General features: G+C 38.8%; 1 protein-coding gene across 1 annotated transcript in view; it reads right to left on the bottom strand.

The window, feature by feature from the left end:
• Positions 1-204: 204 nt before the first annotated feature.
• The window catches only part of SNX25 (sorting nexin 25), an 81,684-nt gene continuing 69,125 nt past the window's right edge, over positions 205-12,763 (bottom strand). The window contains exons 12-19 of the mRNA XM_085058788.1: positions 11,085-11,225; positions 10,403-10,516; positions 9,716-9,880; positions 6,285-6,402; positions 5,025-5,091; positions 3,699-3,880; positions 1,990-2,090; positions 205-1,217 (exon numbers count right to left, since the gene is read on the bottom strand). Of these exons, the coding sequence (XP_084914914.1) occupies positions 1,143-1,217; positions 1,990-2,090; positions 3,699-3,880; positions 5,025-5,091; positions 6,285-6,402; positions 9,716-9,880; positions 10,403-10,516; positions 11,085-11,225 (963 nt within the window). The 3' untranslated portion in view covers positions 205-1,142. The remainder of the gene's footprint in view (positions 1,218-1,989; positions 2,091-3,698; positions 3,881-5,024; positions 5,092-6,284; positions 6,403-9,715; positions 9,881-10,402; positions 10,517-11,084; positions 11,226-12,763) is intronic.

Below are 12,763 nucleotides of genomic sequence, written 5' to 3'. Positions count from 1 at the left end.
AATTTGCCTTGCTTCTTATAACTGTGCCACGACCTGAAAACTTTTCTGAAACTGTTGGAACAGAAGGCTGGATGTTTAAATGTTAATTTAAATACAATATACAGACTGTATGTACCTTACAATACAGGCAGTCATAATTACAAGTAGTTTTCCTAAGAGCACAACTGTTCTGAATTGAGAAGACAGTAATGAGTGTCACCTAGGGATTTTTGATGATGTTTAATTATTTAGATGTGCATTAACACCATATTTACATATTTTTACATAAATTTAAAAAAAAACCCAACCACTGAAGACAATTTTCTTTCATTGTATAAAATAAGGGAAAGATTTGAAGGTTATTTGAAATTGGGGGATTTGAATAAAACAGCCCTGAATAATATCAGGGAAGTTATCAGAATGGTTTAATTAAATGTCTACTTGATCATTCATAGAAGCAATTCATAAGCAGTAATCTCTGAACTAACATTTAACACAGGCATTCTGTTAAGACATACCAGCTTACAATACATAATTTTGACACAGACTTCAAAGCAATGTAGATATTTCTTATGAAACTAGTGCTGTCAAACTCATCGATCAGTTGTCAGTGCAGCCTCATTATCAAGTACTGCAATCCGGTTGTGATATTTATTGCTTACAAATGCTTCAAACTACAGGAAATCTTTGGTAAAACCAAAACTGATAAAATTTTCACAATAGCTTTACATGTAGTATTGCACGACAAGGCTTTTTCAATACACAAGAAAAAAAAGGAATGCTCAGATCCTCAGTGAGGAGATTAGAACTGTACAACATTCATTAGTTTACCACTATAAGCAAAATTTCTTTCCATAAATGTTTAAAATATCTTCTGGTTTCTTTCAGCATATATGAACATTTAGTTTTCAATCTATATTTGAAACAGAGTAGTCAAATAGAACAATTTAAATAAAAATTGGCAGCTATACAGCATTTTTTGTCTACCCTATGACAGCATCAGATCTTTTCAAGTCTGTTTACTTCACAAAAAACTCAAGAGGAAAGAAAAATGCTAAAAATAATCGTAGTCCTCAGCCCTCTATGGAAAAGAGGAAAATAAGTTTCATGTCTATTCTTGAACATAGACATTTCTCTAGTGGTCCAATTGTGCAGATTCAAACCTAAGTGGCATTAAGCTGCTCTAAATGAGCTCTCAGCTCAGGACACAGTTCAGTTAGCAGCAGTTCCAGCAAAACCTGAAAAACAGAAAAGAGTTGAGATGTTGCAAGTGCCCACCAAATGCCCTCCTTTCTGCTATGTTTATAACAGAATAGTTACTTCTGATAACCGAAGCACATAGGTTCAATTATATTCATCATTCATGCAACTACTTTTCTTTCATTCTTTCATCCAAAAGTTAGCATGTGCCCTACAGAGAACATGGGAAATGTCTTAAGGTTGAAAGGAGGCAAGTGTTAAGGGCAACTGCTTTCAGATCAGGATTTCCCACCCTGTATAAACTAGTGCTGTTCTGTCAAAGACTCTCTAGCATCATAAGCAAGCACCAGGGCATGCACCTTCTCTCTGCTGCAGAGGCAGCACTGTGTGACAGGCTGCTGTCTGGAATGTGCCAGAAGGGACTGACTGACTGTGAGATCCAGCTGCGTATTCTAACTAGTCCCAACAATTCAGGAGTGGAACTTCTGGAGGGCTATAAGCCAGTCCTGGAGCTCTCCTTCTCTAGGATTCTTCAAGGTATGTTTATTTTTCTAAGCTGTATGAAGAAACTAGTTTGTACCTTATGAAGTCAGGCGTGTTGGATGTGGTGGAGGATTTCATTAGACAAAAGCAACGCTGCTGTTAAACAGCCTTTTGTTATTCAAACTTAGTCAAGTAATCAAATCTAGAACATCTGACTTAATAAATAAATCTCTCATAAACACAACCCCTGGGCTTTAATACTGAGAGAGTAGAGCTCAGTAGCTAACAGGATTATGAAGTTAAAGCACTTCTCTTCTGGTTACTTACATAAAGTAGATGCTTATTAGCCTTCCTCTCTTGCAACGCATTGAACACTTTCACTACACCATGACGGGCATTTTGTTGTCCAACAAGATTCTGCAGAGTATCTGCAATAAACATTACTTCAGTGTATACTGTTTTGCTCACGCAAGGCAAACCCTCCAGCCAGAATCACTGAATCATCATTCTACTACCCCATATCACAGTCATCAGGGTTGGAAGAGACCTTCGACATCATCTAGTACAACCGCAAAGACCCATACAGGAGGGGAAACAAAGTTACTGCACTTCATTGGCCCTCGGCTACAAGATACACAGTACCTACTCACCAACCTTCTAAAAACACAGCTTGTAATTCAGGTCACAGCTTAAAAAGATACTCTTATTCTCAAATTACCCGTGTTAGACAAGAGCGTGTGCCCCTCAATGACAACGTTTTAACATGATATCTTGAATGCCTTCTCAGCAGTTCACCTCACCAAGTCTCATCTCACACACCATCAAGCCATTCACTTAAATACAGCCACAAAGACAGGATTTCTACAACATTTAAAACAGATTTAGCACTTGAATTGTCTCTCAGTCTTCATAGAGACTACTTCCCACAAATGAGAGAATTCTAACTCAATCATTTACATTTTGCATTAAATTAGAGAATAAATAGTGACTCAGTGCACCATCATTAATCTAAGGCGCCTTCAGCTATGTCCTGACATATGGCTCGCAAATCAGAAACAAAAAAATCAAACAAAACCACAAACCATATATGGAGGGCTATTTAGGTAAGCAGGTGAATATATAACACAGGGAGTAGATGGAGGGTTGTTTACACATCAAATGACAAATATTTTGCATGCATACCTATTCCTTTTTTGCAGTAAAAGTTGATTAAACTAACTAATGCATGGGAGTATAGGAGATGAGATCTCTCAGTGAAGCCATAAAATAGCTCATTCTCTTCAGATGAAGCAGAGAAAAAACATTTAAGCTATGTTTAAGTGCATTTCCAAGTACTAAAGGTAATGATTCTGGTTATTTTCAGTTAGGTGCCTTTGGGTTTATATGATCTCTGAGGAGCTGGAAATAGGTAACTGGACTTCCTGTCCTGTGAGTGGCTGTCCTCCCACCCACTCAGGATGGAGCATCTCAGAATGGTGCCCCAGAAATGTGCTGGCTGAACAGGAAGCTGCCTGGGCTTGGGAGATAAGGGTAGGCAAAGGAAAGAGCTGAAAAACCTATTCCTTCTAGGATCTTCTTCTGCCCAGGCTGCAGGTCATTCTAATGTTCAGTGCCCTGAGACCTCTAACAGAAATCTGCAACAACACACAATGCTGACAGCATGGGTAGATGCCTCTCTCTTCAACTTTGAAATACAAGAGGAAGAAGTAATTGAGGTGGTGCCACTCTCCCTATCTGGCAAGTAGTTCCAAGTAGCAGAGCCACATATTTGCTCACAGAGAGCCATCACATAGAGAATCTTGACTGAAGTTCCTTGATGAATATTATGCATAGAAATACAGCAATTTTGATTTTGCATCCACCGATAATATATGAATCCATGCCTTTTACCAGACAGGCAGGAGAGGCAAAGACTAAGGCCAAAATTATCCTTATTTATGCAAACAACCATAATTTCTCTACAGGAAAATAATTTGATTAGCCAGTTGCCTTCCTAGTTCTTAAATCTGTGATGATCAGAATGAAAGTACTCTCACCTGGAATGTTTTCAAGTAGTTTTTGCTGTGCTCTCTGTTTTGTCTCCTGCTTTTGTTCATCACTCTTGGCTCTCGGTGGTGGAGCTAACTTTCCATTTGGCCAAAAAGCATCTCGAAACACACCAATGTAGTAAACAAGCATTGGTTCACTGAACATCCAGTGTACAGTGTCACGGATTTGCCTGTAAAGAAGTGTACAGGGGAACCATCAGAGCTAGTCTTTCATGTTTTATGTAGATTCATTCTTTTTACTCCTCAAAGTAGTGGATAAGATGTTCTTTTTCATCTTATTATGCCAATATATCTGAGTTGATTTCACTGGCATCACAGTAGGTCGTATTCAGCTTTAGGTGCTCTAGGTTCTAGGTCATTCCAGATACCAGACTGAGACCTGGAGAAGGCTGCTTTTCAAGGAAATCCACCAACATACATTACAAATTAAAATTACTACATTGAAATATACATCAAAACTACATTTCAAGGATGGACTCTACAAAGGCTCCACACAGAAAAGACATGAAAATCAGGTAAGTAATTGTAGCAAACTCCAAACTAGTTGCCTGTAGAGATGTGCCTGCTAGGATAAAAACAAATTTTCGATAGAAGCACACTAAGTTCCTTCACAGATAGCAAAAGCACATTACTGAAGAAATTACAGATGGAGAGAGCAGCCTCCTCCTGTGGCTGCACCACTCACTGTAGCCTTCAGCACTAAGAGTCTGACATAGAGAGCAGGCTCCAGTCAGTACTGCTGAACTGGGCTACACAGCCAAGTCCCTTAAAATCAATGAAGTCAATCTACATGTAAAAAGCTAGATAGGAACTTTGCATGCAAGCTATGCTCACGCACTGTCTTCCTCTCTGTCCTACTTCAGGTGTCTTCCAGTTATCAGCAGGGTATGAACAAAAGAACCAATCAATTTAAAACTCAGTGAGCAGATACTGAGACCAGTCCAATTTGCTGCTACATAACATACATAAAAGGCTTTAAAATCCATGCTTGTGTGTGCTAATTTAGTCACTGACTGGTCGAAGAACAGCCTGTTATGGAGGTAGAACACTTCTAAAATTTTTTCTGACCAGTGATACGGCTTTTCACATAAAGGCATGCTGACTTCATAGCCTCGTGCAGGCCTCACTTGGCAACATAAAGGTATTCCACGGATCTGTGTTTTCTCTAATAAACATATTTGTAATTGAGCTGTGGAAAACAAATGCAGATTATCATATCCAGTGGGATGTCCAGATTATTTTTTAACAGTTCTGCTCTCAGACTTTTTTTCACAGAACAATGATGATGGTTTATTTAAAGCAACAGCTACTTACTTGTTGATAGTTCTTCCAAAAGTGACTTGTACTAGTGCAATTAATGTTTTTCTGACCCACTTGAACACTAGAACAATGAAAAATGACAAAAAAAATGACCAAGAAGTTAATAATATTATGGAACCCGTGGTCACATCCAACACCTTCCCCCTACCTCCCACCAAACCAAAACCTAACAACCCACCCCTACAGTAAACACATCATTATAACCCTTTCTAAGATTCTGTTAATTAGACAAAGGTTTCATTTTACTGGATTATTTTCCTTGTACTGTTTGCTGTATGGTTTTTAAATCTTGCAGATTACATAAGCGTGTATAACATGCATTCTAGGTTATACTATAAATTTTTATATGTAAGAATATTTCAAGTTTATGGAGCCATACAACTACTCAAAACCTTTCTTCTGCTATAAAAAAAAGTCCTCAAACTTCCCAACCTTTTCATACCTATTAGCATAAAGTACACACAGCAGCACCATTAAAATTCTGAAAACATTTTCAGTCAAACCAAGCAGTCAGCCTTCCATTACAAATAAAGGAAACAAATGTGAGTGCTTCCTAGTAATTACGGGTTAATCTTTCTTTCATGCTGTTTACCATCGCAATAAAGTCTATATTTGGAAGATACATCTGCCATTTTTGGAAGGTGCCACATTTTGTAATAGTTACCCTGCAAATAATTTTATAGACCATCATGTGTGGCTGCACATTCAAAAAGAAACAAAAATAGTTTTCTTTATTACCATCATGCAGTTATGTAAAGGGGAAAAAAATTCAGTATTTAAAAGGATACCACAATTCTAGCCTCACTATCATCATACAAATTGCAGAACTAAAATGCATATTTATTTCACTTTATATGGATATTTAAATTATATTTCTTTGTTAGAGATGCATTCTATAATAAAGCCATATTCATTCCTCGGAATTCCTACAATCTAACAAGGAGCCTATTTTAAAAAGCATACTACTGTCCTTTTATAATTTTTTCCAATTCTTTTCATGAAAATTTTAAAAATATTAAATGCAAATGCTCTCCCCTACGAGTTACATTTTTATTGCCTTTTTATATTGTAATTTCACTTTTGAATGAAATCTCCAAAGTTATGAACTACTGAAGAATAGCTGGGTTCCAAACAAACTAGCCATACAGGTTTAAGGAATGTTCCTACTTATTGAAACAGCAAAAAAATCTGGATTATGAAGTGCCCCACAGAGCCAAGAGATTCCATGAGCAATTGAGCAGGTTTACAGCTTACTTCCTCGCAGTTCAAAAATCTCTCCAATCAGCATGAAACACGGTTCAGCAAGAGAGTCCTTCTTCCCATCCACCTCCTCTCCGTAGTCTGACAGGTCACTGTCCTCTTCTGTTTCTTCCTAGGAAGAGAAGGACAACATGAGTATGCACTGCAGTTCCCCATCCTTCTTCCAGAATGTATTTAGTTAATGCCATGCTCTGGGGAAGGAGTACAGCCAGTCCTCTCAAAAAACAGTGTTAGAGCCAGCAGCTGCTGCTGGCAGAATCTGTCAAGCAGGAACCTCACTAGGGAGCTTGAAAAGGGATTGCACTTCCCATTGGACCAGAGTGATGAGGACACCCTGCACTGCTGGAATCATCATCACTGCTACATATTCTGGATGCAGCCTTGCCCCAGTAAGTACCTCAATGCTGCCCAGATTCTCAGGAGCTACTGCCCATATTGCCCCACCAACACCAGCTGGATAAAAGAAAGCAGGTGATATGGGAGTCATATACTGCTAGGAAACAGGTGAGAGCTGTAAGCAGGAGATGGCAGTCAGAGGTGTTTGTGAATGCAAAGCCTCCTCTGACACAACATCCACAAAAAACATCCAGGATGGGGAGACAGCCAGCTGGAGCTGTTTGCAATGCAAGCAGCTGGGAAGAAAAAGGGAAAATCTGCTTTTTGCACAGGGAGGAGCAGGTAGCTGGCTCCCCAGGAGAACAGACAGTGCCTTCACAGCTGAAGCCACTCAGTGGGATCAGGCAGGTGTCCTTACAGTGAGCTGGGAACCAAACCCAGCAGTGGAAAGGGAACCAGCCACTGCAGAGACAAGCACCATTAATGAGAACCAGCCCTAGGCAGAAATACAGTATTGTGATACTTAGTGTCCTGAGCCTGAGGATACCCAAGCTCAGAGCACCAGAGAAGAGTTATTTCGAACAGACTCACAGAAGATGACTGGGTTGAATCACCTCAGTTCTGGAAGTACCATCTATTCAAGAGTGAAGGACAGGCAGTAGGTTCAGTGTCATGAAGATTGCTTCAGGATCAGGACTACCACACCTATCATTACTCATGGCAGCCAACACATCCCTTTGCTTTCCTGGATCTTCCCCTGTAGGCCTATGCTCAGAGCAAAGCTAAGGATGGGCAGGCCTGACCTCCACTGAGGCTGGTGCAATGCCCCAGTCTCTGGATGAGGAATGGTCAGAATGCTGCGCAAATTTTCTTCAGCCTGGTTTTCAGACATATCAGTCCTTCCTTTTGTCCTCAACGTTCCGTCATCTTATATTGGTTTATTTTTCTCCTATTCAGTGAATCTCCTATCATTTAGAAAGTGCAACAAGAAGTGTAAATTCTTATTCCACAGTGTATTTTCTGTCCAGTAAGTTTATAAACCTAAAATCCCTTCTTCTAGATGATATCAACTGCATTTTTCTTCTGATTTGGTTCTGGTCTAGAGAGATAAGAAATACATTCTAAAGCTAGCCCTATCTAAGGAGTTGTATATATAGAGAAATTGCTGCAGTACCTAATCCTGAAAACACTCAAGAGGTAATAGTATTGCTCTAACATATATTTGAAAAATGTGAGATGAGATGTAAAGGCAAAGAGAGAGCTGAATGAGAGCATTCTCTACTACAAAGTCCAAAATACAGGAATTCTCAGTGACAAAAAGAACAAAATTATAACAGTTTTAAGTGTGGTTTAACACAGCTAACTTCATTTATGACCTTGTATCAAATGGTTTAACCCTAGTTTAACTCCTTTAGGAAAGTATCCAAGATGCTATCAACTGGGCAAGACTGAGCTGATCCAAAGATCTTACTGAAAGTCATGGGAATGCAAGAAACTGCAGAGCTCATCCCAGACTGCCTCCAAATCTCTCCCCCTCCATATAATTTTATTATTTTCATATTAGGACAAATGTTTGACATATTCAGAGGGTCTGACAGTTCCCACCATCTGTATTCTGTTGTCTTCTCTTGTGTTTAAGCTTAGAGAAAGAAGGGAGAAGAGAGGGAAGAGAAATGCGAAGCAGGATGGTCTTTGTCTGCATTTGCACAGAGCCTGGCATAATACACTCTAGCCAAAATTAAGCTCCTAGTCCCACAAGCAATAAACAGTATTAAATTTAAACTCAGTAAGAAGTTATGTTCCAACTCCTCTGTTGCCACATTCTGTGGGCATTTTTTGCTCTACTTCCTTTCATTTTTCAGTATCGGTTGCATAATTTCTGCTTTGTTTATTTGTTCTCTCTCTTCTCACACACTCTCATTACAAATTCTCTTTCCTTCTCCTGTATTTCCTAACTATTTCCTCCTACACACTCACATAATACAACATTTATGCAGTCTGGCTTTGTCTTGAGGATGTTTTACAATTAAATAGCAAAATACAAGTATCTTCACACTTCAATGCTTTCATGCCACGTCTATGTAACAGTCATTTCAGTGAAAGCACTTTGGATTTTAGAACTCCAGTACTTCTATCAAAGAGTAAAACTAGTTTCTCAAACTTTCTTTATATTTATTACTCTGAAATGAGGTACATGCATTCAGCATCTAGATGTAAACACAGTGTAATTTTGAAAGATATATTTAGGATTTTCTTATTTATGAGATGCAAGACCACCTTTCTCCCTATTAAAAGGCCAGAACTGTACATGTTCCCCAAACTCCAGTTGTCTTGCAGAAGACCTATCCACTCCAGACAACAACAGCATGTAAGAAATTAACTATTTCATATAAATTTTGTATAACATGTAACTAAAAGGCAGAATAGAAACAATTCCTTGAATGTTGCTTTATCTGAGCATGAACACAGAACAGAGTGCCATGGAATTATGGTCAATTTAGTCAATGAGCTATTTTAGTCACTAATCTATTATTCATTGCATTTTGATAGACAATGGGGTTTTATGGCTTAATAACAAATTCTCCAAGTGGTTTGCCCACATAGGCTCCTGCCTGCATTTGCAAATTCCCTCGGTAAGCCTGTACTATTTGTCAACAGTTTTTTGTCAAAACTAGCTCTGCTTCAGAAGTTGTCCTGAAATTAAGGGTACAGAGCTGTTCCTGCCAAGAGAATATTCCCAAGTAGGAATTATTTTTACCTGCCAAAACCCCTCTGGAATATGCATGTCCAGGACTCAAAAAGTGGAAAATTCTGCTATAAAAAATAAACAATCCCACATGAACTGCAATTTCATTATTTGTGATAGCTTACCCAATTGCCTATATGCATTTAACAAAAGGCAGGAAAACTATTTTATTAATAAATACCTTTTAAATTCATAGGCAGCTCTTACTTCTGACTCTTTGTTCACTTGCAGTAAATTACAAATGACCTTTGGAAATATTGCCTGACATTCAAACACTAATGACTCTCCCTGCCTACTTTGGACAAGTAATTAAATTTGGGGAGATTACTTTTCTATCACTTACCTCCTGATGAGAAAACAAATCACCAGGAAGTCGTTCTAGAAATGAGGAGAGTGAAAAAGATGACTTCTTTCCTTGCACATCAATAACTTTGAGGTGCTCTGGGGAAGGGCTCAAGAAGGCGTAAAGTGCTTCACTCTGGCACAGTCTTTCATCAGAGAGTAATTTCTATGAAATAAAAATAATGACACATCACAACAAAGCAACACATCAATTAAATATTTCTTGTTAAGGAACAAGATGTGTTGAGGCATCCAATAAACCTCATTAAGTCACGGCTCAGAGGTAGTGTGAGAAAAAAAATCCCTATCTCACAAAGATACTTTAAGAAACTAGTTCTAAAGTACTGGAACTAGTAAGAATAAAGCTTTTAACCTTACAACTTCATTTTTTTATAAAAATTTCTCATTTGTAAGGAATTTGTTGTGAAGAGTGAAGAGCTGAAAGTGGCAATTACAGGATTAATTATTTATGATTTCTTACTTAATTGAAGTTTAAATTAACTTACCACTAGAGGAAGGTTATTATCAGTCAAACCAATCTCAACTTCAGGCATTTTGGACAACATTTATAATGTCAAACCTTACATCTGACCTATTTGTTCTAGGCGCTCCCTTTAGGCAATAGAGAGACAACATTCTTGCAATTCTCCTGTTTGGATATCTGTTAGTTTTTTCTTTGTTTTCTTACCTGCAGGAAGTTATTAAGCTGGTTCTTGGATTTCTCCATAAATTTCTGGTCTATGGATTTGAAGGGCAGCTTGCTGAGAGAAGGCAACTGAACTTTCTTTAATGATGGAAAACACTGTGTAGGAGAAAGGGGAGGTCAGTTAACATGCATGCAGAGAAAAATACAGGTGGTTTAGAATGAAGAGACTCCTTTGTACTCTCATCTCCCTTCCACACCCCTCTCAAGAAAGATCCTTCCCTTTCCCACTCTGGGCTGACACATCTAAACCCTTTCCCTTTACACCACCATTATCTATCCCTTATCAGACAGAAAGGTTAAAGCACTGTAAAAAAACCCCAACCTTCTCTCTCCCCAAAAGCTGTCATTTCTAATACTTCCCTAGAAGCCAGACACAAATTCTAGTTCTTACAGCAGGCTCTTGCATGACAGTGCAGAGCTTATACCATTTTGACACAGTGCAGAGCATATACCATTTTGACATGGGGTTAGTCCAGTAAAACATCATTAAGGGGAAAATATAATTATAAACAAACTTTATAAGCATCTGTCAGAGACCAGAAATATGCAGAAATCTAGCTCCAAAAGTCTAAAAGCCAAAAGGCTGGCATTAAAACTGGCAGTCATCATTCTGACAAATTTTAGCAATTTGTATCTTCTCCCTTCCCTCAGCCAGGATTCGTACCTCACTGAGTTTGCGGTGTAGGTTCTGAAACTCACTGAGCTTCCTAGGAACAGTCCAGTTCTTAGTTTCAGCTCCACCAACTTCTTGTAAACTCACCATGACAGAGTAACAGGGCACTTGTTCTCCATTCTCTTCTAAAACCTTGAGGGGAAAAAAAAAAAAAAACAGATAAGGTAATCTTCGTTGCAAGTAAACAGTGGAACATTTGAGCTGCCAGATGACTGGCTTGCAAACTCAGTCATCAGTCCCACGCTTCTCTCGAGATTTGAAAAGTACATATGGAACAATGCCCTTAATGAACTAACCTTCACCCAAAATGCTGTGCCAGTCCTGAATCATTCCTCCAGCTAAGCTAACTACTATTACACCTTACATACAGTTTCATAACACTGTTCACCAGTAATCAGATCTTCCTGGCATGTCCTCTTCAAACAGCTGTATTGTTTTGGTTTTTAAAGTACCTACCATATAGCTTTCTGATTGCTCATCAATACTCTGTCTCCTATCTGCACTTACCTGAGTGTTCCCCCTTTATTCCCACCCCCTCTTCCCAGTGCTCCTGCTGAGGCTCACCCACACACCAGGCACAGCAGCTCTGCAGCTGGGCCTTGCGACAGCTGGTGCTTCTCAGACCAATTTCTCTGCTCACTTGAGCTGCTCTGTTTGCACCATTTGTGGTATCTGTGCAGTATCTATTTCTGAGGGACCCACAACTTTACAAAAATAGTAATGATTCAAACTACAATCCCCAGCCAGAGGAAGGAGAAGCAATTAACCACACTGTGCAAATGGGAAAACTACAGCAAAGTTAAACAATTTTTTTTGAGACAATGGCAGCAGTCTGGCCACACTGTTTCTTAATTTGATATAAGAATTGACATAAGAATTTCATCCTTATGTCCTATTGGCAACAGATTTTTGTTTACTCATTTTGAGGAGACATCTAAATTGATTATGAAATGCAAATAAGGGAAATGCATAAAATACTTCACTCTAGAATGTTTGTCTTTATACACATGCAAATAACAAAAAGGTAATTATAGAATACCACTCCCAATCTTTTTGAGCAAAGTTATAATTTTAAAGCTTTTTTAAAAGAATATTTAAATAATCTAATTAGGATAAGAATACATTTTAAAAATCATATAATTGTGACAGTTTCTGAGAAGCCTGTAGAGGTCGGATAACGCAATGCTATTGATGAACAATTTCACAAGCAACTACACCACCACTGTAAAGGCCATGTGGCTGAAATGTACCTTCCTATTTTTAAGCTATTCAGAGCTTACATAGTGAATATTCCCTGTGATGCATTCCTCACAAAGCTGCACATGGACCACTGGGAAGCCAAGTCTGAGGCCCAGATTTCACGTATCTCTGTCAAAAAGCTGCAGCAGCACCCAGACTGAATACAAAGCACCAGCTTGAATGCCTGAAAATGTGCCTGGTTCTCAGTGCAGCTATTTGGAGAAGTGCCTATCTCCTGCCAGAGTGCTGCAGAAATAAATGCTTGAACAGCCTCCAAGATGCAGGTCAGAGAGACATAGTGCAGAAGAACTGGGAGCATCTGGGGCAGTCTCTACGCTGTCTACCCTGAGCTAGGTTGGATCTGTTTGTAGGTGACTCACAAACACCTCCTGGCTGTCAGATCAGTGCTGAAATTGCTGATTTGAGTCATG

Source organism: Lichenostomus cassidix, chromosome 4 (assembly GCF_008360975.1).
Source record: "Lichenostomus cassidix isolate B80296 chromosome 4, HeHo_3.0, whole genome shotgun sequence".
Taxonomy (NCBI): Eukaryota; Metazoa; Chordata; class Aves; order Passeriformes; family Meliphagidae; genus Lichenostomus; species Lichenostomus cassidix.
This window is presented reverse-complemented; position numbering and strand designations above follow the sequence as displayed.